The sequence below is a fragment of the Cryptotermes secundus genome, unplaced genomic scaffold (genome assembly GCF_002891405.2).
Source record: "Cryptotermes secundus unplaced genomic scaffold, Csec_1.0 scaffold156, whole genome shotgun sequence".
Taxonomy (NCBI): Eukaryota; Metazoa; Arthropoda; class Insecta; order Blattodea; family Kalotermitidae; genus Cryptotermes; species Cryptotermes secundus.
Window position 1 is genome coordinate 548,787 of NW_019727089.1, and position 27,960 is coordinate 576,746.

At 42.0% G+C, this 27,960-nt stretch overlaps 2 protein-coding genes across 2 annotated transcripts in view; both read left to right on the top strand.

The window, feature by feature from the left end:
- The window catches only part of LOC117282295 (odorant receptor 49b-like), a 27,798-nt gene extending 10,508 nt beyond the window's left edge, over nucleotides 1–17,290 (top strand). The window contains exons 3-6 of the mRNA XM_033751368.1: nucleotides 7,025–7,121; nucleotides 9,058–9,162; nucleotides 13,562–13,717; nucleotides 17,019–17,290. Coding sequence (XP_033607259.1) covers nucleotides 7,025–7,121; nucleotides 9,058–9,162; nucleotides 13,562–13,717; nucleotides 17,019–17,078 — 418 coding nt within the window. The 3' untranslated portion in view covers nucleotides 17,079–17,290. The remainder of the gene's footprint in view (nucleotides 1–7,024; nucleotides 7,122–9,057; nucleotides 9,163–13,561; nucleotides 13,718–17,018) is intronic.
- A 7,072-nt stretch (nucleotides 17,291–24,362) lies between these two features.
- Nucleotides 24,363–27,121, top strand: LOC117282294. The gene is made up of 2 exons (XM_033751365.1): nucleotides 24,363–25,805; nucleotides 26,903–27,121. Exons 1-2 carry the CDS (start codon nucleotides 24,842–24,844, stop codon nucleotides 26,989–26,991), a joined length of 1,053 nt encoding a protein of 350 aa, XP_033607256.1. The 5' UTR covers nucleotides 24,363–24,841; the 3' UTR covers nucleotides 26,992–27,121.
- The last annotated feature ends 839 nt before the right edge of the window (nucleotides 27,122–27,960 follow it).

A 27,960-nucleotide genomic window follows, 5' to 3' on the forward strand; every position in this document is an offset into this window, starting at 1 on the left:
TTTGTAACGTGGGGACGGTCCATTATATGTGTAAGAAGTCTTGTATTGTTTGATTTTAACTTAAGTGTAATTTGGTACGTGAAGGGCGTACGTGAGAGTGTCATCAAATCAGAGAAACTTCTTTCATCACATGTGTTTCGGAAGTTACCTGATTTGACGGGGGAGTTTGTAACCGTACGCATCCTTCACGGAAAGTCTTATTTGTTTGTAAGTAACGGTTAAGTTTAGCTGTAGAAATGAGATGCCCCGGAGGGATCATGGTCTTCTGAATTGGCCTTTTGTTGCGAGGGACAGAAGGGAGGTTGGTGAGTCCATTGCATTCAAGGGGGAGTAGGTATACCTTCTTTCGTCCGTGCCTGTGGGGGTGGAGGACCTGTGGATCGAAGCTTCGAGAAACTTCTAGAAGGTGTGCAGACCGGAAGGGGTCCGTGTATTTGGTCATGAAAACCTCCCAGTGGAAAGTTCGAGATGGCTAGAACGTGGTTTCTGGAAGCAGCAGCGGGGGTAAGGAGTCAGTTAGTGAGTGGAAGCCGGTGAGTTAGTGGGTAGAGGCCAGGGAGTGAGGGTGTTCATGTGGGACCTGTGCTAGGGGGTTAACCGATCGAACCCGCATCCAAAAAACGACGTAAGCGAGCCAACACCCGTGTACCCCTGGGATATAAGACTCATTCCGCTGAATTTAGTCGAGGCATACAGCGCGTGGAAGTGAAGAGTGTGGGACGGGTGTAGCGTGAAGTTCACTTGGACAGATTTAGTCTCGTTTATTTTAATTTTCCATTTGTGTAGCCATTCTTGTATTCTTGTATTTGGTTTAAGTGGTTTTGTAGGATACTGGTGGCCTTTGCTGGATCTGCATGGGTTGCTATGATGACTGTATCATCTGCAAAGGTTCCTGTGGTGGTGTTTTTATCGGTTGGTAGGTCCGCCGTATAGAGGAGGTATAATAGTGGTCCTACTACACTGCCTTGCGGTACCCCAGATTTTATAGTAAAGTTAATAGATCTTGCTTGATTGCTTTTTACCCTGAATTCCCTGTCGTTGATGTAGGACTTCATCAATTTGAAATATGTGATGGGAAGCTTTTGTTTAATTTTATATAACAGTCCTCTGTGCCAGACTTTATCAAAGGCCTGCATTATATCTAGGAATATGGAGGTACAGTATTCTTTACGATCGAGTGCTTGGATTATGGTATAGACTGCTCTGTGTGTTTGCTGTGCAGTTGAATGTTGTTCCCGAAAGCCAAATTGATGTCGTGGTAACCAATTTTCTATATGGGGATCGTTGTTTATTCTTTGAATCAGGAGTTTTTCGAGGAGCTTGGCAATAACTGGGAGTAAGCTTATACGTCGGTATGAATCAACTTTGTTTGGGTCTTTGTCTGGTTTGTGAATTAGGATTATTTCAGCAGTTTTTAGTTGTTTCGGCCAGCAGTTTATTCTAAAGATAGCATTGGTGATAAAAGTAATTAACAGTACGGCTCTTTGTGGCAATTCTTTTATCATTTTGGGGGTAATTTGGTCTATGCCTGGAGCTTTACGTAGTTTTAGGTAATTTATTTCTTTTTGTAATTCCCTTGTGGTTTTTTTTAATTCCCGGTATGTTCGCAGGGATATTTGACAATTGTTCTTCTATTTCAGGATCTATTTCAGTGCCGTTTGGTGTAAATACCTTTGCAAGATGTTGAGCGAACAGCATTGTCTTTTCCTCGTCGCTTCTGGCCCAATTTGGGTTGGGTACCGTTTCATCTCTTATTGGGGGTGCCTGATGTTTAGGTTTTCTTTGATGTTTGATTGGTTTCCAGATTGTGTTGTCAGATCTATTAAGACTGGTGATATAATCGTGAAATGATCTGTCCTTTTCTTCTTTGATTTTAATTTTTTACTGATTAGTTGCTCTCTTTAGGGCTGTTTTGTCCTGCGGTGTGTGTGTTCGGTGCCATTTGACTCTTGCTTTTCTTTTAACTGCTATTAGTTTCTTTATCTCGATTGAGATATTATTTGAGGCTTGATTATGAGTTTGCAGTTGGGGGCTGCCTGTTCAGCAGCCTTTGTGAGAGTAGCTGTTAAGTTTGTTAGTGCATCATGCACTTCAGTTGGGTTTTGGAGGCTTACTTTTAGGTTTGTTTTCTTAAGTTTCGGTGCGATGATGTTCCCAGTTAGTTCTTTTGTTATGATGCCCAGTCGGAGGTTTCTGTGGATGATGAGGCTGCTGATTGTTGCTAGTATAGGCGAGTGATCAGAAGAGAGATCATAGCCAGCTTCTGTGTGCATGTATGATGGGGAGATGCCTCCGGTGATGAAAAAATCTAGGAGATCCGGAATTTTGGAGTTATGGGTGGGCCAGTAAGTTGGAGCGCCGGTTGGCAGGATAGAGTAATTTCTCTCCTGGATCAGGTTTGCTAGTTCTCTACCTTTGGTTGCTGTGAGGCAGGAGCCCCATAGGGGTGCTTACAGTTGAATTCACCTCCTGCTATGAATATTGGTCCGAGCGTCTGGAAGAACTCGCTAAATTGCTCTTTCTTTATATTATACCGAGGAGGGCAGTATACTGAAGCAATTTTTAGGTCGTACGGCATCATTCTAACCAGTATTAATGTGGCTTGCATATGATTTTTCTCATACTTCGGTAGTTCAAGATGTCAAATTGTATTTTTGATTAGTATAGCGGCCCCAGCGTGGGCCGTGTTGTCAGGGTGATTTGTGTAGTATATGTCGTGTATTGGGGTATTTTGAAATAAGATCTGTCTGTGAAGTGTGTTTCGCTAATTAGCATGACGTCTCTGAGGTTATGGCGAATGAAGGTTTCTACCTCATTTTTGTGTTGCAGAAGGCCATTGGCATTCCATTCAGCAATGTTGAGGAATTTAATGGATTTTACCGATGGAGTTGTTAGTATGTTTATCACCATGCTGTTCTGTTGGATGATTTGATTGAACATGGACTTGAACTCCTCTAGGAATTTGGTTAAAATGTTGGTATCTTCATTTGCGGTGTAGTTTAATCCCCTTTTGGCCATGTCTGCGTAGCTTGTGTTTTGAAAGGTTTTGGTGATAATGTTGCTGGTGTTGCCGTGTTGTCTTAACCTCAATTTTTGATGAGATGTTTGGGTTTATTATTTGTTGGTGAATGTTTAATCTGTTGTTTGCATTGTTGGGTTTGAGTAGACTATGATAGAATTCGCATCCTTTGTAGTTGGCGGGGTGATCGCCATTGCACAGAGCACATCTGGCAGGAGTACCTCTGGATCTTTTACAGATAAGAGGTGTTATGTGCGCCTCCGCATCTGACGCATGCATAAGGCCTGTTGCAGTATGACATGGAGTGTCCGTACTGTTGGCATCTCCTACACTGAGTGATTCCGCTTGCCTTCCGTAATGGTTCTATGACGACTGCTTTGTTCTGGAGGTAGTTTATTTTGTAGACTTCTTTGTTGTTCCCGGAGGGTTCTAAGTCGATGAAGAATATGTTTAGGGGCACTTTTATCACTCTGTGTCTTCCATTTATGATGTTTCGAACGTGATGGCCCCTTTTTGTCAGTTCTGTTTGAATTTCTTCAGTTCTGGTAGAATGGTGAATATGTTTCAACACTATTCTGAACGCGCGTTCTTCTTTTAGTTGGTATGTATGAAAAATAGCATTGTTTTCTTTGACGAGGGTTACTAATTTTCTATAGTTGTCCGGTGTCCTACAGTTCACTTTTATGGTGTTGTCTGCCTGGCATTTGGTAGTGTATTGTTCTTCCTCCATTATGTCGCCGAGTTTCTCGGCCATCTGCTCATAATTTGTTACCACATAAATGAATATTGGTGGTGGTTTTGGTATTCTATTTTCAGTTTTTGTTTCGTTTGTGTTTTCCTCCATGGGCTCAGGTAATGCACTGAAACTGCTGATTAGTTTGATGTTCACAGCTGGTTCGGTTTTCCTGCTTATTTTTCTTTTTTTGGTGACTTTCACTTTCTGCCAAGTATTTTTGCTACTAGCTATTTCCTCTTCACTGGTAGATGACATTTTGTGATAGTACTGGTTGCTGTTGTATATGGGTTGTTGGATGTTAGGAGAACTGTTGACGTACTCTTGTGGTGGTAGGTAGACTTTGTTGTCGTGTGGTACAGGCTGTCCCGATAGTGGTTGTAATGACCCTTGCGGCATTTGCTTGTTTATTTATGGCATTTGCGTATTATATGGTAGGTTGCTCTGTTTAGCAATTTTGTAGAAAATGCTGGTTGGTTTAGATACGATCCTTGCCTGTTCAGGGCTGTTATCGTTTACACGATTTATTTGTTTAATTTGTTCACTGTGTTCACTATAATAGCACCAACAGAATCAAGGTCAGAGTTATAGTAATATAAAGATATCAACTCACTTGTGTGCGCTTCTAGAAGCAGTGGTACTGATAGCACGAGAGCTCGATTGACATCCGTACGCTACGAAGCTCACTCACTGAAATATTTCTCACATTATCCATTATTAAGCACGATTATGAACGAGTTCTGTCTTCCTCTGATGCTGACAATTCAATTTCCTGAAATTTATTTTCAGACTTATAATTTCTAGGCAGTCGGTTCACAGTTGGCAGTAAGGTTGTCAAGCCTTACGCGCCGGCCGCCCTTTACCGCCCCAAGAAGAATCCTGGTACTCATTTCTGTTAGAGGCTGAGTCGAACCCATGGCCATAGCGCGGCTGGAAGGATTAGCTCAATTTAAAATATCCACAGAAATTTATACAAAATGTTGATTGAAACATCCATGAGAAGAAAGTACTTGGGAAAACTGTTTGTGGATGGGAGAGTAAGAATTAAAATTGATCCCTATGAAATTGTGTTTCAATGTGCTGGCTGGATTCAACTGGTTCTCAGAAGATCGTTATTGCAGGCTCCTATGAACATGGCAAAGAATGTTCGGGATCCGCTGTAGGAGGAAGAGTTCTTGAGTAGCTGAGCGACTGTCGGCGTCTCAAGGAGAACTCTGCTCAATGAATGAAGATACATTGTCTCCCTGTCCAGCTACATGTCCTAAAAGAGAATTCCGTCCGACTGGAAGAGCCGGTTTTGACAAATCAGGATTATGTTTTGGGGGTCGCTGTGCCCGTACCGTTACTTATTCAAGATCACATTGGTAGATATATTTTGGGGGATGGTTTCAATGAAGTAGCAACATTCACCTGAAGTCGTTTGAGTCATTTTCGGGAAAGCTTCCATTATGGTAGCGTAGTTGGTTGAGGCCGGAAGGACGCGGGATCGAATCCCGATGAGGTGGACTTTTTTTCAATTTACCCAATCCTTCCAGCCGCACTATGGCCCTGGGGTTGACTCAACCTATAACAGAAATGAGTACCAGGAATCTTCCTGGGGGTAAAAGGCGGCCGGCATGTAAGGCTGACAACCTCACCGCCATCTGTGAGCCGATTGTCTAGAGAAAATGTGGGAGCCTCGACGTCTCACAACCCTATGGGCCTCCACGGCATGTTACAAGGATAGCTTTATTTCACCTTTTATGTGTTTGGGGGCAATTTTAAGAGTATCATATTTTTGTAATTGCAGTATTTATGATTATCGGGCAGTGGCCTATGATGCATAAGCTCTCAAATACCGAATAAGAATGAAATCCGTCCAACTGTTCAGGGCATATCCATTCTTCTATATATGCATACATACATACATACATACAATCATACATATATTCATACATGCATACAGGCATATAAATGGCATTCCATTAAAAACTTTTTCAATTTACGGAGTTCTGTACATTACGTCCGTGTATCACGGTCTTATCTTACGACTGGTTCAATCAATGATTTGTATCATTTCAAACATATAGTCCTCGATGTTATATGTATTAAAACTGAATAAATAACTTATTGCGCCGATCAGAGTGGCCGTGCGGACTGAGGTATGAACTGTGTTCACTCGCTCGAAAGCTTGGATCGTGGGTTCGAATCCCCCTCAAGGCATGAATGTCTGTATTGTGTACCTTTATTCTATGTTTTTGTTGTTCTGTGATCCTCCGTTCAAGTAGCCCCACCGACTGTGTATACAATCAGGAAACTGAAAAGCGACCGAGGTCCAACAAAGGGTTGTAGAGTCCTAATAATAATAATAATAATAATAATAATAAAGTAATATTGGGCAATTACATATACTGTATATATACTCCCTTTGTGCAATTATAAATGTTTAATAGAATAAGCTTTATGGTTGTCTATGTGCATCTGTTATATCCATGGAAATATTTTGCCTTTACGTGCTTGACTGCAGTTTCATCTTCGAAACTGTACCACTTGAAGTGCAGAGATGTGTCAGTTAAGAGGTGAATTTAATGTAACAAAGATCGGAGTTAGGGAGAAAAGAAGTGCACTATGACAAAGGAGATATAACAAGAGGTGAGGAATGAGGATTCGAAAGTAGTTATTCCCCATTGAAATTCAACTGGCTTTTCCCACTGGTAGATATGAATGTTACATTCTAATACGAGTACATGTAGTATTTGTTCCCAAGCAGATCCGATGCCGTGCGTGCGGATGGACAAAATGGCGACCGGCACGTGGCGGGCTGTGTGCAGTGTCACCACCGTCTCTTGGAGTGAGTGTGCACAAGCGGAGAAGCCGCTGTTTTCAGTCCAACACATGCCCACTGAATGATTCGAGCTCTAAACACAACACTGTAGCTAGTGTCCTGATATGCCTTCGATGTCCGCAGGAAAACATCTTGATAGTTCACTGCCGTAAACAAATATGATGACAATATGAAGTTCAGTATAGTTTAACGCAGCGGGAATTTAAGTACTGTAAATTGTACATAGAATTAAGTTAGTAAGTTTTGTAAATAATGTATATAGCTTCAATATATGCATTTCGATATTTGGAGAAACGAAATCTTCCCATAAGTTCTCGCTTTACATCTATTTCAAGTCATTTTGTTGCATTTCTCAAGTGAGTGATTATGCGAAAAGAATAAGATAAGGTAAACTCTCAATTGAATACACTGTATTGTCAGGTTCGTTACTTTCTGTTTCTTTCTGCAGCAATGTGGAACTCCTCAATTCGGTGCTGAGCCCCATCGAATGCGCTGAGGTCCTAAGCGCCTCAGTGCTGTTTGCTTTTTCGGGATTCCAGATAACGGTGAGTGAAATCCGCATAATCTATTCTTTTATCTCGGATTCTAAGTTCAGGCCAAGGCCGTGCCGTAGCTCAGGTGGGTAGTCGCTGGCTTCCCACTTGGGCGTCTCGTATTCACTTCTGCGTGTGGGGTCATGTAGGATTTGTGGAGGACAATGTAGCAGTACGACAAGTTTTCTCCGAGTACTTAAATTTCCCCTTTCATTTTTCATCCCACCAGCTGCTCAATATTCGTTAATCATATTGTAATTGACACTACACAGTCTCCACATTGACAGTACCTTTAAGTAGCAAATTTAAAACTAAAAGAAATTGACCAACTAGGGACATATGTAACAAGTGGGCTCAGTCTCACCCCACTCCCACGGATTTAAAAAGTTGAGAGCTGATGACAATTACGCGCTATTTCTTTTTCATACAAATTAATTCAGGTAAATATTCGCTGGGTAAAAAGTATAAAATATCATGGGAATATATAGTTGAATTTTTTTATCTGAATATCTATTACGCCAAGGTGACCTCAGTATAGATTGAATTAATCCGGTCTAACATTTCACATTAATAACCTTCTTACAAATGCCGGACGTGAATTTCTTACGCAACTAGTTACTATAGGATCCTGACGATGGTGTATAACACACAGAGATATTGGGTTTTCGGACTTTATCCATCGTCCTCGTTTTTAAGATAACTAAGGAAAACACGACGTTTCGGAAACTGGATCTGTTTCCATCCTCAGGTGAAGGAAAACATCTATTCTGTTGGGTCCCTTAGAAAGAGCTAGCCTAAATCACAGTGACTGAGGCTAGGACGATGGCTAAAGTCCGAAAACCCAATATCTCTGTGTTCCTACGCAACCTTTCACACTCTCCCGCCCGACTGGCACAAGACCACATCTTGTGGAAGGGAATTCCATCCAGAATCAGAAATTTTAAATCTGTTCTACGGCTGGAGAATACACTAAGTGAGTCTTTCCTTTATAACGTCTGAGGTCTTCTGAGACAGCCGTGGAAATTTCGGAAGACAATGAACATTCTGATTTTTTTTTTCTCAGAGAACCACGAAGCGTCCTCATTCACCGTCCGCCAGCGCAAGTAGTTTCCGATATCTTTGTTCATAAGTCAGAGAGTGCCCGTATTATTCATATTTTAAATATAATATATAGTATATAACACACCGGTGTATGTACTCGGCCTATATGTCAATTTGGGCTCAGTGTATGATATACTAACTACAGGAAAACAGGAACTGTAAATGGCACACACGTGGTCTGACAGTAAAACTCGTGAACTCATCGCGGTAAAAGTGCTACATAACTCATCTCTGAATATCACTGTGTTCGCCTTCAGAGTACTCCTCCTGGGAAGCTATACACCGATGCCAGCGCCTAGTTCACCCTTCAAAACAATTTTGGAACTGATTTTGTGGAAAGGGCTTCAGAGCTGCCGTCGTATTACTCCTGATGTCATACAGGTCATAAAAGGTCGTCCTTCCAATATTTCCTTTATCTTCGAGAACAGAAGAAAGTAACTGGGGCCTAGAGCCGGTGAATAGGAAGGGAGTTTCAACACAGTTATTTGCTTACTAACTAAAAACTCCCTCATAGACAGTGCTCTAATTCAGCTCCAACATTCTCGTGACGACACACCAAAACACACTCAGACAATAATAGACGCCACTCAGAAAGAGATTGCCATAGATCAACAACAACACAGCTGTGAAACGCTGATATGCCAACGTCATGAACCCATACTGAGTTTCATGCCCACTGCTGCCGCGGGAAGAGCGTGGTGACGAGTTCACGAACTTTATTGTCAGACATCGCATGCCGAGGCATGTCATCTTCGGCAGCAACCCATCTGCTGAAACAGTGTTGTATTGACAAGAGCACAATAAGGGACTTGCTGTATTGAGTGATATAGTTTTACAACCGATGCAGGTTGTGTCGGACCCAGTACATCTGCCTCGGCAGATAAGTTTCCTCGCTTTCGTCGTGCTGGAACTAGGTCTGCACTGCTGGTATGCCGACAGCCTCACTGCTCAGGTAAACAAATTGAAGCTAAGAAAGTTCTGTGACGAAATCATGAGTCTTCTTCTTCTCAGATACATCCACTCCCCCATACGCCTTCATGGAGTTGTGCTTAATTGGTTAAGCAGAGAGACAACTTTACCTTTTACCTCTTTCCTTATATGTCAGTACGTACCTTCAGGTCAGCAGCAAATATAAATTAATAATTACTATTTTAACGTGAATAGTATTTCACGTGGAAACTATTAGCGTGTTTGTGGTCCAATTCCACACAATTTTACATGCTTACCTTCAGTTTCACCGATCACAGTGAACACTGGCTCGCTCGCTCGAACTCTGGGATTAAGGGCATTAATGTCTGTATTGTATGCTTTCATTCTGTTCTTCTGTTGTTCTGTGTATAGGTGGAGGCATTGAGACGTGCTGATCCTCCGTCCAAGTAGCCCTACCGACTGTGTGTAGGATCATACTTACTTACTTACTCCTAGAGTTGAGCCCTTCTGGGGGAGCCGCCAATCCCGCAGCTACTCAAGAATTTCCCAGCATTTTATGGAACCCGAAGGTTCATTACCGTGTTTACAAGAGCCCTCCACTGGTCCCTATCCTGAGCCCGATCTATTCAATCCATTTCATCCCATTCTATCTCTCTAAGATCCATTCTAATATTGTCCACCCACCTACGCCTTGGTCTTCCCTGTGGTCTCTTTCCTTCTGACTTTCCCACCAATATCCTATACGCATACCTCGTCTCCCCATTCGTGCTACATGACCTGCCCACCTCATCCTCCTTGACTTGATCATTCTAATTATACTTGGAGAAGAGTACAAATTATGAAGCTCCTCATTATGAAGTTTTCTCCAACGTCCTGTTACTTCATCTCTCTTCGGTCCAAATATTTTCCTTAACACCCTGTTCTCAAACACCCTCAGTCTATGTTCCTCCCTTAATGTCAGAGACCAAGTTTCACACCCATACAGAACCACAGGCAAAATTATAGTTTTGTATATTCTAATTCTTATGTTTCTGGACAACAGACGAGACGACAAAAGGTTCTGGGCTGAATGGTAGCAAGCATTACCCGAGTTCAATCGCCTCTTAATTTCCTCCTGAATCAGCTCTTCGATTTGTTATCGTTGTTCCCAGATATCTGAACTGTGCCACATTTTCAAAACATCTGTTTCCTATCTTTATGTCATGATTTTGCCTTGCATTTTGGTGACGAGACAGTAACATATACTTAGTTTTCTCTGTGTTTACTTCTAGACCAAACTCTTTTTTTTTCCTTGGCACTACAGCCCCTGTGGGCCTAGGCCCACTTCTCCGATCACTTCGGTTTTTCTAGATCTTACACATTCGGTAGGACTCCTTCGGCGGGTGATCAGCACGTCGCAAGGCCTCTACCTGTACACAAACACAGAAAAACGCACACACACAAAATAAACATCCGTGCCCTGAGTGTGATTCGAACCCACGATCCCGGTTTCCAAGCGAGCGAAGACAGTACATGCCTTAGACCGCTCGGCTACCGTGACCTGCAGACCAATCTATTTACTTGCGTCAATTAAAGTTTGTGTGTTTGTCTTTATGGTATCTACATTATCACCCAGTGGATTCACATCATCCGCATAGACCAACAGCTGATGTGTCCCGTTTAGTTTCAGTCCCACCTGGTGTCCCTGGACCTTCCTAATGGCATATTCTAAGGCAAAGTTGAAAAGGAGTGGCGATAAAGCATCTCCTTGTTTTAGACCATTCTGGATAAGAAATTTATCAGACAAATATTTACCTACACGGATTTTGCTACACATTTTAATCAACCTAATGTAATCGTCCCCGGCATATATCCACACTTAGTAATTATCATTAATAAGTATTTCCATTACTTCGAATAACTACAGCGAAAGGAAAGGTACTTGTATGTACCATCATTGCAAAGACCCCACACCTGCACGGGTTCAAACACTTCAACCGTTCGAATAAGATTAGGGGATTAGTAGTAGCCTCAAGTCCACAGGTGCGACGCTCACCTGTCTACAGTAAGCCGGAACTAGGAAAACAGAGTCATAAAGGGGTAGAAATCGCGCCTCTCCAGTTCTCACGCTGCCAGCGAGTCTTGGGATTTTAAGCCAGAACACCTGTGCTGAGATTTCTACAAATAAATCTTAATTAAGCAGGTCAAATTGTCATCTGCCTCTCAGCCAACCACTTATGACCATTGGACCTCATTGGTTACTCTTGGAAGTTGTACCACCCTCTCCAAAAGTGATGCCAATGGGATTCAAAGAAAGAACCCCCGCCGGGGAGGAGCTATCAGTTAAATTACAGTATAAATCACATTGTTCTTAATCATAAGGAGCAGTCTCTAAACGCAGTCTCTAAAAGCAGTCTCTAAACGCAGTCTTTAAACGCGGGCTCTCAAAGTAGTGACGAAACGCAGGCCCAACGCAGTCCCTCTGATTAGAAGTTAACTGTACTGTCGGAATAAGAGCAGCCCAGAAGGTGTTGTGTAATTGATAGTTAATAAATTCAGTGTTTACTCTTACATTACATATACATTAAGTGTTGTGTATCTTTGTGATCACTAAGTGTCTTCACAACCCCTATTCAGTGAGTCTAAGTCCAGGATCCCAACGGCCTTCCCCTTCGACCTGAGGCCCGTAAGCCCTGAGAAAGAATCCAGCTCTACCCATCTTTACCCACTAATCCCACTGTCCAGGAGACTAGCGATTCACCCCCACCCTTCATCCATCCTAAAGCCCCTGAGAAACTACCTAGGAATCGGACCCGTAATCGCAGCCGGACTCCCGCATCATCAGTGACTGACATCTATAGTGGTGCAGGTCAAGTGATTAGTGAAAGGTAAGACAACTAAACTTGAACCGACCCCAAGAAACAATTACAAAGTGGAGCCCGAAGTAAGGCCGAGTAAAAGAACAGTTACACTAACTAGTTTCGTGGGTATCCCAAACTCAATTAGAATATTGTACAATCCTTTCCTCCTAACTGAATCGTAGGCTTTCTTGAAGTCTATGAAGAGCTGATGTACTCTCTTATCGTACTCCCATTTTCTCTCCAATATCTGACGAATGCAAAAGATCTGATCTGTAGTCGATCTGTTACGTCGAAACCCACACTGATGATCCCCAATATATACGTCTAATATATAACCTTAAAAGAAGAATATTGAACAAAATTTTATATGAAGTTGATAGCAGTGATAATTACCACAGTCAGTTATATCACCCATTTTGTGAACTGGTACAATAAGAGACCGCTTCCACTGATCAGGCAATTTTTCCTTATGCCAAATAGAAGTAATTACATTGTGGATCTTAGAATGTAATATTTCGCCTCCTGCTTGACTAAGTTCTGCCGGAATTTGTTCACTACCTTGCAATTTATACCGTTTCAATTTTGCAATAGCACTTTCAACCTCAGAAGGTCTAGGATCAAGTACTAACGGCTCAGCTGTATGGATTTCTGTCTGCCTATCATCACTGACCCTATGTACATTCAATAACTGAGACAAGTAGTTCCTCCGCCTATTCAAAATGTTGTGGGAATCTGCAAGCAGATCACCATTCTCATCCTTCATTAAGTTACTGCTAGGCTGGTAACCCATCTTAAAGTCATTTATTCCTCTATACAAGTCTCTAATATTCATGTTCTTACTGTTCATTGCAAGCTCATCAATTTTGTCTTTCAGATATTCCCTCCTTTTTATTCCTGAAATGCCTGCTGGTTTCACGTCTTATATTGTTCAGATTATCCCCATTTAACTCGCTTCGATCCTGTAACCATTGCAATTTGGCCTGCTTTCTTTGATCAAATAATTTTGAGCATTCTTCATCAAACCATGGCTTATGCTTCTTTGGTTCATAATAACCTAGACTCTCTTTGGCAGACATTTTTATATTCTCTGTAATAGTTTCCCAAGTTTTATTAACATCCACCTCAGTGTCCAAGTTTTCCAAAGCCGCAAACCTATTTGAGATTTCAACACGATACTGCTCTTTACCCTCTACCTCATTTAATTTCTTGAGATTGAACCTCTCCATATGAACTCTGTGTGTTGTTTGTTTGCTCACTGCCAGTCTTTCCCTAACCCTTGCCACCACCAGGTAGTGGTCAGTATCACAGTCTGCTGCCCTGAATGATCGGACATCAAGTATACTTGAGTGTCGTCTCCGTGTATTGGAAACCATTTGAATTAAAATGCAGAGGGCCATAAATTGAGGGAAATTGGTTAGTATTCGTATATTACTTGTTTATTTATTTAAAATTTCAAAATATTCGCAGATATGAGCTGAACAATTCTGCATATTCACCAGTTTGTTGCTTTACATTCTGCACAAAAGTACCTTAAATCTGTATACTGCCTTCAAAGCACTGTCCTCTTCTGTAAACGTTTAGAGTGAGGCTCTATGCCAGGCTGCGTACTCCAGCCAGTGGTTCCAGGAGTCGACCAGTGTCCAGCGATCAGTCTCCATCATAATGATGCGGGCACAGCGGCCGACCAGACTCACCGTGGGGCCTTTCTCTACCCTCTCACTTGAACTTTTCGGCGCGGTAAGGCTTCTCGAATTGGAGACTTAACTCTATTCAGAATGTACGTGTATATGTAGTGGTTGTTTAGACAAAGTTCGGACACAGGCGAGAACAAGTACGCTTCTTATTGGCTTATATTTCCCGCTGTACACACAATAGTTCTGTCCACTGCAAGAGTAATATTGTATATTGTAACGGATTTGATCAACACGTTGCCAGGCAACAGCTCTGTAAACATGGTCCAACAAGCAACATTAGAGGAGGCTGTGTTCTCTGTGTCCGCGGTGACGTCACGCAGCGGTGGATACTGTTCACGTGACTTGTGTTTCCTGTGATGCGTGTCCGTTCTTCGGTTATATAAATGACAGAATTCTTTCGGTTCAGGGAAGACGAGTCAGTTCTCGATAGGAGATAGCCACGGGAAGTTCTTAGTTGCAGAAGAGTACAAGAAGTCAGCCTATTAAGATTTAACGTGTGATTTGAAGACTCTATATGTGCCGTAGCACAGTGATGTTGGGAGTGTGTGATTTAACGGGATTCTTATAGTTCCTGTGATATAAATCCGTGAAGATAGTGGAAATAGGCTGAGAAGATTAGTGTGGAGTGCTTGTAGATTGTATAAATCGGCAATAGTGTGGGAATTAGTTGCAGTTGCGACCTGTAAGTTGTTAATAAATAAAATTACCAATCCGAATCCCGTCTTTGTCACTGTGCGACACGCGACATTATGAAGACAGAGCAGACATGGGGTAATAGTCGGTTTGTTGTGAGCTACTCCTTTATATTCTCTTAATACTTACTTCCCGTTTGTCTACATGCAATCCGTAGATACTATGAATGCAGTATAACCGAATCCAGTGCAAAATTCTCCCAATTCTATAAGATTAACCGACTGAACTTTATAGGGAATAAATGGTCGTTTTCTTGGCGCTAAGCACCTAATGTTAAAACGCTATTTAAATGGGCCCATTAAAACGGTTTAGTGATACTTTCCTTCATAGAATTAAACTGAAAGGAATGTTTGTAAATTGTAAGAGTCTTGTGCAGAAAAAATCATACTGACATAAATGTTTTTCTATACTACATCTCGGTCATATGAGTGCTTCTAGCATTTCGTTGGGCCGCTCAGGCGAACAGTGCGATGCTCGTCCCCTTCCACCGAGATTCATAAGTCTAGCGGAAACGACATATAGCAGGATATACAGTGCGTCCACAAAGTCCCTTCGGGGTTTTGAAAAATCGTGGCGAGCAAAGAAATTGAGCTAGCCACATGCGGTTTGCGGCAGACCATAGTGAAACTCTGGAAGTTTTTTACTGACCTCAGTAGACCTCGATGCGGGCTCCCTTCGTATCACGGAGAACGTTCAGACGATATTCGAGCTCTTGCCAAGTTCTGTGGAGCATGTCCGCTGGAATAGGCGAGATTGCGTTCCTGATGCGGGTCTTCAGCTCCTCAAGTCCGTTAACTGGTGCTCGGAATGCACTGCCGTGGACATAACCCCACAGGAAAAAATCCAGTGTTATGTCTGGTGAACATGGAGGTCAAGGCATTGGACCGTCTCTGCCGATTAATCTTCCTGCAAATGCCCTCTCTAGGAACGCGCGTACTTGCAGACCCCAATGAGTGTGTTCCGAACACCAGTTAACGGACTTGACCCGAAGACCCGTATCTGGAATGCGATCTCGGCTATTCCAGCGGACATGCTCCCCAGAACATGGCAAGAGCTCGAATACAGTCTGGACTTCTCCGTGCTACCAAGGGAACCCACATCGAGGTCTACTGAGGTCAGTAAAAAACTTCCAGAATTTCACTATGATCTGCCGCAAACCGCACCACATTTCTTCAAAACCCCGAAGGGACTTTGTGGACACGCTATATTGCAAATAGAAAGTCCCCGTGTTACATCACATGCTGAAACTAATCTGTTGTTACCCAAGCATTCTTTGTACCTCCATAAAAACTTACAATCATGCTTTGAACTTTTCTTTTTTCGGAAACTAGGCCAGCCTTGATTGTTGAAACTTGAAATACCGGACCCCTGTTCAAGGCATGCAAGAGGTTAGAGGTCTGGTACAATGTCCCCATTCCGCTCGGGGTTACTTTATGTTTGTGCAGTAACGATTAGGTCGGTGTTGGACTTGAGTATTTTCCTGAAAACAACGACAACAATCTTAATAGTGGGCATCCTGTTGTGTGTTATGAACAAGGTATATATAAGTATATAAGATATACCGCCTACACAACAATGTTCTGTATTTAAAAACAAAGAAGACGCTGCTGTATCAACATTTGTTTTTATTTTCTTTTTACAGACGCAACATGTTTCGACGCTTATACCAGGTCACCTTCAGGCGTACAGTGCTCCAGTTTCAGCTGTTCAGTTGCAATTAACTTTTATCTAATTCTTCAAATAAGGATTCTTTTTGTGTCTTTAAATTATTTAAATGCATAAATTCATAAATTCAGTCTTTGTCAAAATTTAAAATTTAAAACGCTTATATAGTAAAATTTAAAATTATAGACTAAAACATGAAAATTACGTGTATAATCGTACAAAAATGGAATAGAAATATTTTGTGGTAAAAAACTGCGATTGCTACGCGTTGGCCTGATTTTATGACGTCAGAAGCGACTATAGCTTGGGGCGCCCGCGTATCGCAATCTTCTCTCGTGGGATAGGTCTTGTGGTCATGACCTTAGACATGTCTTATGCTCAGTATTCAGTACGTGATCTTATTTGAAGAATTTGATAAAAATTAATTGCAATTCAGTAGTTGAAACTGGAGCACTGTACGCCTGATGATGACCCGGTATAAGGGTCGAAAAATGTTGCGTCTGTAAAAAGAAAATAAAAACAAATGTTGATACAGTAGCGTCTTCTTTGTTTTTGAATACAGAACACTGTTGTGTGGGCGGTATATCTTATATACTTTTATATACCATATTTAGGACAAGCATGACAGATTTCTCTCCGGGTGGTGCTTCGTTCGAATATCGGCCATGATACCGGCTATACTCGTATTAACTGAGATCCTATGTCGTTTTCTCCAGACTCTCCAGGCATATTTCGGAACAGTACTTTGATTTTGGGACAACCGCTTTCTTCCAAATCATTTCCAATTCATTACTCACCATTTATCCTACCATTTGGTACTCTGTAATAGGTGAATTTTATTTCTAATGTGTTTGACTATGCACATGTTTCCGCCAACTCTCCACAGTGCTACTTGGCAGGATACTTACGCCTGAGCTGTTGAACGATTTTCGGGAAGCCAAAACGCAGTGTACTATGTTATGAGGACAACTGATTTTGTGTTTCAGATAATGCAGACATCGTATTCATATCTGGCTCTCTTAAGACGAGTACACTTCGGGAAGTAGGAACAGCTGTCAGTCTGGATTGGTATCCTCAAATTATTAGAAAGGCAGTGTATGACTGTATTTTTGAAGTTATTAGAACTGTTTAGTAAATTTCAATAGGTCGATTAGTCTGTCACTTATCTGATAGTGCAAGCATATGTACTGATGCTAAAATTAATGTATTGTACATTCTTTTTGAGTTTTGATCCTAGGCTTATATCTCAATATAAGTGGCTGCAAAGATGTTTAAGGTCAATCCTCATATGTTTATATTAAAAACAAAAGACGAAATCCAGAAATGAGCTTCGTCAGTTGTAATATGGCTTACCAATATCAGAACTCACTAAAATTGATTTAATCAGCACATATTTTACCACATCCCAACCCACATTAAAACCATACGCTTCAACTTTTTGCAAAATTTTATAACCAGAAATAACAGAGAGAATGCATGGTATTTCCAAACAAACAACATAAGGATGTATGCCCCAGGCCTACACGCAGAAGCCGTGCTCAAACTGAACCTGAACCCAGCGCGCCTTCTCAGACTGACACCATTCTGCGCCAGCGGACTCGAAGCCTGGCACGGTACTTCCAAGCAAACATCAGGATGTATGCCCCAGGCCTACACGCAGAAGACGTGCTCATACTGAACCTGAACCCAGCGCGCTTTCCCATACTGACACCCTTCTGCGCCAGCGCACTCGAAGCCTGGCACGGTACTTCCAAGCGAACAGCATCAGGATGTATGCAGCAGGCCTACACGCAGAAGCCGTGCTCAAACTGAACCTGAACCCAGGGCGCCTTCCCATACTGACACCCTTCTGCGCCAGCGCACTCGAAGCCTGGCACGGTACTTCCAAGCAAACAGCATCAGGATGTATGCCCCAGGCCTACACGCAGAAGCCGTGCTCAAACTGAACCTGAACCCAGCGCGCTTTCCCAGATTGACACCCTTCTGCGCCAGCGCACTCGAAGCCTGGCACGGTACTTCCAAGCAAACAGAATCAGGATGTATGCCCCAGTCCTACACGCAGAAGCCGTGCTTAAACTGAACCTGAACCCACTACGCTTTCCCAGACTGACACCCTTCTGCGCCAGCGCACTCGAAGCCTGGCACGGTACTTCCAAGCAAACATCAGGATGTATGCCCCAGGCCTACACGCAGTAGCCGTGCTCAAACTGAACCTGAATCCAGGGCGCCTTCTCAGACTGACACCCTTCTGCGCCAGCGCACTCGAAGCCTGGCACGGTACTTCCAAGCAAACAAGATCAGGATGTATGCCCCAGGCCTACACGCAGAAGCCATCCTCAAACTGAACCAGAACCCAGCGTGCTTTCCCAGACTGACACCCTTCTGCGCCAGCGCACTCGAAGCCTGGCACGGTACTTCCAAGCAAACAAGATCAGGATGTATGCCCCAGGCCTACACGCAGAAGCCATCCTCAAACTGAACCAGAACCCAGCGTGCTTTCCCAGACTGACACCCTTCTGCGCCAGCGCACTCGAAGCCTGGCACGGTACTTCCAAGCAAACAAGATCAGGATGTATGCCCCAGGCCTACACGCAGAAGCCATCCTCAAACTGAACCAGAACCCAGCGTGCTTTCCCAGACTGACACCCTTCTGCGCCAGCGCACTCGAAGCCTGGCACGGTACTTCCAAGCAAACAAGATCAGGATGTATGCCCCAGGCCTACACGCAGAAGCCATCCTCAAACTGAACCAGAACCCAGCGTGCTTTCCCAGACTGACACCCTTCTGCGCCAGCGCACTCGAAGCCTGGCACGACATTAGACCCATTGTTAACCCCAACCTAGAGTCCCTTGAAGAGCTAAGGCACATCCCCTTGCGCGACTCCACCCTCATGAACCCACATATTTCCGGCCACAAAGTTATGTTTGACGAATCTTGGAAAGCTCTAAATATAACCTACATAGGAGACCTCATCACGGAGAATGGCCACTGGAAAGAACTAAAAGACATCGACACAACACACTGTTCCCAACCGACCACCCGTAGACTGGCAGCAAACCTACGAAAAGCAGAAACCTTTTTCCATCACAGTCACCCAAACCTTTAACTGAAGACCACTTCCTTAATACAACCCCCCAGCGCTTACGTCATAAAACAACCCAACGGCCAATTGATTCCCCTCCCCATACACAAACGCAGGGCATACAACCAGTTATTCAAAGCAAACGTAGACAGAGAAGTAATGATCAACAGAGAATGCCATTGGCAACTGGGAAACCCCAGTGGAAAGCGGTATATCACCACCCCATTATAAGCAAAGACGGCGATTTCTCATGGAGGATACTGCACAATAGGATAGCCACACCGCAACAGCTGCACAAATGGGGCAAGAGAGACACACTAGACTGCCCCTGGCGCCCAGGCACAACAGGAACAACGTATAGCTACACCGCAACAGCTGCACAAATGGGGCAAGAGAGACACACTAGACTGCCCCTGGTTCCCAGGCACAACAGGGACGGCGGATCACATGTTCTTCGACTGTTCCATAGTCACAGCCTTCTGGGCCGCCTAACCGAGGCGCTCCATGACCTGCTGGGCCCCCACCCACTGCGAAAGAAGCAAATACTATATGGATACCCCAAACTAGATACCACACCCCAACAACTCACCAACTACCTGATAGTCTTAGCAAAGTCACTATATACAAGACATACCTAACAACGAAGAGCACCCACAAAAAAACCGCCAGACTACCAACGCATGTACCGTATAAGGCTGCTTTCCCGACTAAATGTAGAGCTGCACTGCAGCATATGGCAAGATGACGTCGAGGCGTTCGAGAGGTACTGGCTGCCTAGAAACATACTAATAAGAATTCAAGAGGAACGAATCATACTCAACAATCAGATCTAAAGACTGTTGTGCACATCAACTGCATATAAAATGCAGTATACATTTTAACTATATGTTAGTGTATTTTATTTTATTTTCTCTTTTATATATTGTGATGTAAAAATCTTAAGTTACTGTTAACTGCATATTGTTAAATAAATTATATATTATTTAAAAAAATCTATCTATCTGGCTAGCTATTCCTGTTGCTGCTCCTTGGAGCATAGGACATCCGCGAAACGCTTGATTCACTTCAGTTTCTTAACCTTAGACAGCCGGCAGGACCCCTTAGACGGGGAATCACCCCGTCACAAGGCCGCTACCTGCAGATAAAGTCAGAATAAACGCAGACAAATATCCATGCCTTGAGTGGAATTGGAACCCATGATCCCAGTATTCGAGTGAACGAAGACATTTTATGACTTAGACGGCGAGACCACTGTGATATAGCAGTATACCTTATCTGAAAAGCCTTACAAGATATGCTCTCACTCATGAAAACATACTTCAGCTCAGTAGTTTATGACTAGCATATAATATGCCCTTAAAATAATTAGAATTAAATGTGTTATGTTTTGAGTCCTTTTCAAAGTTTGTATAAAACATAAACACGATAATTTACCCACACTTAACAATAAATCTGTTATCCTAAGTTAGTTCACTCTCGAAATTCTGGGAAGAACTCATCGCCTTCTTTTCTTTATACGACACTAGCCACACAGAAAATGAGCATCCAGCAGTTCTTCTGTTGTTGCATGTGTATTCGATTTTGCAGTAATGTTTTTACAGAGCCGTTGCCTAGCAACGATAGAGGGGTACACACACTGATGGGAGTGATTTAAGAAGTATGCCGATGAGATGGGCTCAGGTGCCACGATATATGTACCAAGTGTTATAAAGAGTAGTTCAGGTATTCAAAAGTCGATGGCGGGAGATTCGCAGACACACAGACAACACGGTGCTCTCATAAGCCCACTTTAATTTTTTATTTTTAAGAAATAATGAAATAGGATCAAAATGGTAGTATCCAGGCTGCGTGTACTTCAGAATATTGCTTTATCTACATTGCTCACCGACATTCCTCGCTCCAGATCTTCTCAGTTTCTGTTCCGGTGTATTAGCCTCACTCCTTCAGGACCCCAGGACAATTCTTAGAAGTTGTCTCTGTATCCTTAGCTTACATAGTTTAGTACTACACGAGACACTGTGTGCGCGTGTAGAAGCACGGTTGTCCTCGAAAACGTCATTCCTATTATGTAATTTCATGCTCTCCTTGAAACTCGACATCACTAAACACCAGCTAGTGTTTTTTTCTCCTTGGCACTACAGCCCCTGTGGGCCTAGGCCTACCCCATGAACTTCTCCTTTCACTTCGGTTTTTCTAGATCTTACACATTCGGTAGGACTCATTGGCCGGGTGATCAGCTCGTCCCAAGGCCTTTACCTGTACACAAACACAGGAACACGCACACACACAAACTAAACTTCCATGCCTTGAATGGGATTCGAATCCACGATCCCGGTTTCCAAGCGAGTGAAGACAATACATGCCTTAGACCGCTTGGCTACCGTGACCGGCAAACACCAGCTAGTTACTTCCTAATAATAATTATGACTTTTGTTTTTTTTTGCCTATAGTTTAAATCACGTACATTATTATCGTGGTCTCTCAATGTTAGTCAAATAATCCTGTTCTCTTCTAATATTCATCCATGTTAAATACCTACTTTTCCGAAAGATACAATTTTGTTGAAAAGTCGTAAATCTTACTTTTATCAAGCGTCAAACACTTCCCTCTCTCCAATCCGGTTACATAATCGATGTTTCACTCCCTATATTCAGCTTCGTCACCCCTCCCCCAAATTGTCCACACCTTTAAAGGCCTAAGAAACTTTCACCCTTACGGTCTTCCAATTCGAAAAAATAAATATTCTTCTTCCACGCGTTGTTTGAACGCCTCGTTTTGTTTTGTGAGCCTCTTGCTCCCCTGCCAGTTCCTAATACTACTTTCTGGCCGTTTAGCACTTGTACATATGCTCACATTTGACTCCAAGCACACTCATCTCTTCTCTGATCCCATTAACTTAATTTCTGTTTGTTCCAGATGTCAGCAGGTAGTAACCCTCACATATTTTAAAACCCGGTCTATTTTTGTGAAGTCCGTTTGTGGACTGTGATTCACCTCCGGTTCTCCCACATGCAATAAAACCGCTATGTTCACAGTTATCTCTCCTGTCTGTTCTGTGTCCACTCCAAATGTATCACAGGTTTGCCAGTGCTTGTCGGATACATCCCTGGACTGACGAACTACGCTGTTCTGAAACATATCCGCTCACAGTTATGACTAACGCCTAGCAGTCAAGAGGTTTTACATGCATTCTCCTTGAAGTTTCACCCCTGAATTTTATACAGGGTATAACTGAAAGGTACGGACACACTTTGGGCACGAGTTCCACGTGCCAAAGCAAGAAAAAATATTCGTATCAACATGTGTCCAGAAATATTTAATTTGAGAGTTATAGCTGAAAGTGTACATTTATAATAAGTGATCAAAATATCCTCAATGATATTAATTGCGCGAAATTCTCAGCATTTCTTCGTTTCTTCGGATCTCTTTACAGACGACATGAGTTTCGGTACACAGCTTCATCAGTAGTTACTATAGGATTCTGACGATGGCGTATAACACACAGAGATATTGGGTTTTCGGACTTTAGCCATCGTCCTGGTTTTTAAGATAACTAAGAAAAACACGACGTTTCGGAAACTGAATCTGTTTCCGTCCTCAGGTGAGGGAAAAACACCTATTCTGTTGGGTCCCTTAGAAAGAGGTAGCCTCAGTCACTGGACCCAATCCCTGATTGAGGCTAGCCCTTTCTAAGGGAAACAGATCCAGTTTCCGAAACGTCATGTTTTTGTTAGTTATCTTAAAAACCAGGACGATGGATAAAGTCCGAAAACCCAATATCTCTGAGCTTCATCATTATTCACAACCGTCACCAGTGGACAGAGGAGAATCTTCATGGTGTAATCCATTCTAAATTTCAGTAACGTTTCCGCATTGTTGTGTGTGCAGGGATTGTTGACAATTATTTGGTAGGCCTGCATGTTTTGCCACATCGGCTTGCAGGCGACCACTACCGAGATTTCCTCTTGCATGATCTGCAAAAGCTACAGCAAATTGTATCAGTGGCAGTCATAAAACGAATGTGATACTTGCATGATGACGTCACTGAAAATTTGATCCGTCCTGTACAAGGTATTTATGTTATAACACCAATCATGACCGATGGGTATATAGAGGAGGACCCACTGCATAACCTCCACTCTCGGGTCATTCCATGTGAAATCATCCAGAAAGGTCGCTCACCATTTTTAAAAAAAATTATATTTTGTACACTTATTTATACATATTTTCATACTACAAAAAAATTTTTAAAAAAAATCTAATCCGCTCAGTTCTCTCGGTACAGGCGTTTTTATAATGCGAAAAAACGCGTTTTCGGCTGAAATGGAGGTTTGCGTTATCTTCCATATCTCGATAACTATTGAAGCTACAGACTCCAATAAAAACGCTATTTGTTCCTCATGATATGGACTACAAATCATATTATTACAAGTTTTTACTCAGCTCACTTTCTGTAGGTGTAATTAAACTTGAAACTTACCTATCGATTTTGGGAAAAACGCTATTTTTGACCTTCAAAAACCAATGGGAGGGGGAAAGTATCAGATCTGTGATTTCTACCATTTGTTGTAACCTATATGGGGAATATAATCACTTAGTTTTGAATCCCGTACCTAGTTTCCAAAATTTTCCAGGAGCTTCCAAACTTTGCTCTGGGCCCCAAATCGGCCATTTTTAACATCTCATATCTCCGGTGGGGAAGCTCAGAAAATTTTTAAATTCCTAGAAGATAATGCTCTATTCTAGAGTAACTTGGAGTTAAAATTAGAACTTTGATATTCAATTAATGGCGAAGTTCTTATAATGCGAATAAACGCGTTTTCGGCTGAAATGGAGGTTTGCGTTATCTTCCATATCTCGATAACTATTGAAGCTAGGGACTCCAATAAGAAATCAGTTTGTTCCCCATGATATGGACTATAAATCATATTATTACAAGGTTTTACTCAACTCGCTTCCTCTAGGTCTAATTAAGCTCGAAATTTACCTATCGATTTTGGGAAAACCGCTATTTTTGACCTTCAAAAACCAATGGGAGGGGGAAAGTATCAGATCTGAGGTTTCTACCCTTTGTTGTTACCTACATGGGGAATATGATCACGTAGTTTTGAACCCCGTACCTAGTTTCCAAAATTTTCAAGGAGATTTCAAACTTTGCTCTGGGCCCAAAATCGACCATTTTTAACATCTCATATCTTCGGTGGAGAAACTCCGAAAATTTTGAAATTCATAGCAAATAATGCTCTATTCTAGAGTAACTTGGAGATAGAATTACAACTTTGATATTCAACTAATAGCGATGTTGTGGGCACTTTGAATTTTACGAAAAAATCAATACCTCGATAATTGGCTTACCTGCATCCAATGGTATTGCCGGTTCTTTATTTGGTATAAAAGACGAGAGATCTATATTTTGTCACTAAAATCATTTTCAGGCCTGTACTTACTGCTCGGAATGACATGTTATCAACACTCGGTTCTTAGAGCTAAGCTCTGGCTATAAACATGGACCTACATCTACGTCCCTTATTTCGCGCCTTGTGTGTTTTGACATCTGAACCCAAACTTTTGTAATCGTGATGTTAGTGTTAGGCTGCTTTCTCAGCAGCATGAAGCATTCACATGAATGCTGTCTCGAACTGTAAGTCAGTGTATGTTCAGCAACTGTAGATCTTTTACGTGTATCGAGCTCGGTATTCTCTAAGTCGAAAGGAAAAAGTTTTTGAAATGGAATGTTCTATAGGTATTGTCACACGTGAAGAATGCCATAAGACTACGTATGGTGCCGTCAACAAACAGTTAACGCTTGTGAGTGAATTGGGTGAAGAGAAACAAACTGTTTTAAAGTTAAGATTGGGTGAATGCGATTTGAGGTCCATATGCAAGCATCATGAGATTAAATATTCTGTTAAATACAATCACCTGTTTGGAAACATTTGTTGTGACCCGCTAAAAGTGCACAAACGAACCATTAAGAAAGGTTTACGTGAAATTTCATTAGAACATCTCAAGAAAGAAAAGAATTTTCCGGTAGCTCTAGTACCAGGTAAATCCTTGTGTCCTAATTGTTACACAAAGATTTTTGTTCTTAAAGAAACCGTAAGTGGGGGCAGTAGTGGTTCTGGAAGGAGCGAGTTTGCACCTATGCAAGAAAATGTGGCAGAATTAGAAGCAGTATGTTCGGCTCTAGATATTTCTCCTGTGGCTAAAATTATGAAGATGAATACTGGGAAAAGACCCGCTGCTTTATCAAAAAAATGTAGAAGAATATCCGACTCTCTTCGAAGGAAACTAGCGAGTTCATTTTCAGACGACTCGATGGGTCTTGATTCAGATGAACAAATACCTTCCTTTGCATTAAGTGAGGAGTATGATTTGTTGATTAACAAATTAAAGGAGAAATGTTTAATCTCAAACAAAGAGGAAAAAATTAAAATCATTAGCTTATTGCCAACTTCGTGGTCAAGACAGAAGATAAGTCAAGAATTTCAAGTTTCTGAGCACTTGGTTAGAATTACTCGAGCGCTTCAGAAGACGCAAGGGATCCTTCCGGATTTAGGCAAAAGGCGTGGCCATCCAGTTCGTGACGAAACAATTCAGGCTGTCACGGAATTTTATGAAAACAATGAAAACAGTAGGATCTGCCCTGGAAAAAAGGATTGTGTGAGTGTTAACGTGGGAGGTATCAAAGAGCATATGCAGAAACGGCTGATACTATGCAATTTGATGGAACTTTACATTCACTTTAAGAATACGCAACCTGAACACAAAATTGGTTTCTCCAAATTTTGTGCACTTCGACCGAAGTGGTGTATCATTGCTGGTGCATCGGGGACTCATACCGTTTGTGTGTGCAGCTATCACCAAAATGTTAAGCTGATGGTAGAGGGAGCAACATTGAATTCGGACTACAAGGATTTATTACGTGTAATGGTTTGTGACATCGAAAGTTATAAGTGCATGAGTAATGAATGCGCAGACTGCCCTGGAGAAGAAATTCTGACGGAATTGCTATCAGCCGAATCTGAGAGCATGCCGGATCAAATAGTCTACAAACAATGGGTCAACACAGACAGAGCTAACATGATTTCTGTAATGCAAACTTACAGTGAATTCTGCGAATCTCTAATTGAAAAACTGACAGAACTGAAAAAACATCACTACGTCGCTAAAATTCAGTCCCAGTATTTGAAAGAAACGAGGGAAAGCCTGGACGAAACACAGTGTCTCGTTCTTGCAGATTTTGCAGAAAACTATTCGTTTCTCGTTCAAGACGAGATTCAAAGTTTCCATTGGGTAAATCAACAGGCTACACTTCACCCATTTGTGTATTACTACAAGGCGGACAATATAACAAAATGCCGAAGCTTGTGTATAATCAGTGATCATGTAAAGCACGATACAGCCACAGTTTACGTGTTCCAAAAATATCTTATCGCCGATATAAAAGAAAATGTGCCTTCAGTCAGGAAAGTTATTTATTTCAGTGATGGCGCTGGAAGCCAATATAAAAACAAAAAGAATCTTTCCAATTTATGTCATCACTATGAAGACTTCGGTCTTCAAGCAGAATGGAACTTCTTTGCCACCTCGCACGGGAAGAATGCCTGTGACGGTATTGGCGGCACCACGAAGAGGCAAGCAACGAAAGCCAGTCTTCAGAGAACTCATTTTAATCAAATCATGTGCCCGCTAGAACTGTACAAATTCTGCACAGAAAATATCTCAGGGATAGTTTACTTTTTTGTGCCAACAGAGGAAGTTGCAAGAAATGAAATCATTCTAAAAAGCAGGTTCCAAAAGTGCAAAACTGTGCCCCATACAAGAGAAAAACACCGGGTCGTCCCTCTGGAGGAAAACACGGTCAGGTGTTATAAAACATCTAAGTCCGATGATTTCGAAGACATCGTGGTAGTGGACAATTCCTGAACTACTTTCAAACAAACTGGACGATTTTCATCGGAGTACACAAAGAACTAATACTATTGGATGCAGGTAAGCCAATTATCGAGGTATTGATTTTTTTGTAAAAGTCAAAGTGCCCACAACTTCGCTACTAGTTGAATAACAAAGTTTTAATTTTATCTCCAAGTTACTCTAGAATAGAGCATTATTTGCTATGAATTTAAAAATTTTCGGAGTTTCTCCACCGGAGATATGAGATGTTAAAAATGGTCGATTTTGGGCCCAGAGCAAAGTTTGAAATCTCCTTGAAAATTTTGGAAACTAGGTACGGGGTTCAAAACTACGTGATCATATTCCCCATGTAGGTAACAACAAAGGGTAGAAACCTCAGATCTGATACTTTCCCCCTCCCATTGGTTTTTGAAGGTCAAAAATAGCGGTTTTCCCAAAATCGATAGGTAAATTTCGAGCTTAATTAGACCTAGAGGAAGCGAGTTGAGTAAAACCTTGTAATAATATGATTTATAGTCCATATCATGGGGAACAAACTGATTTCTTATTGGAGTCCCTAGCTTCAATAGTTATCGAGATATGGAAGATAACGCAAACCTCCATTTCAGCCGAAAACGCGTTTATTCGCATTATAAGAACTTCGCCATTAATTGAATATCAAAGTTCTAATTTTAACTCCAAGTTACTCTAGAATAGAGCATTATCTTCTAGGAATTTAAAAATTTTCTGAGCTTCCCCACCGGAGATATGAGATGTTAAAAATGGCCGATTTGGGGCCCAGAGCAAAGTTTGGAAGCTCCTGGAAAATTTTGGAAACTAGGTACGGGATTCAAAACTAAGTGATTATATTCCCCATATAGGTAACAACAAATGGTAGAAATCACAGATCTGATACTTTCCCCCTCCCATTGGTTTTTGAAGGTCAAAAA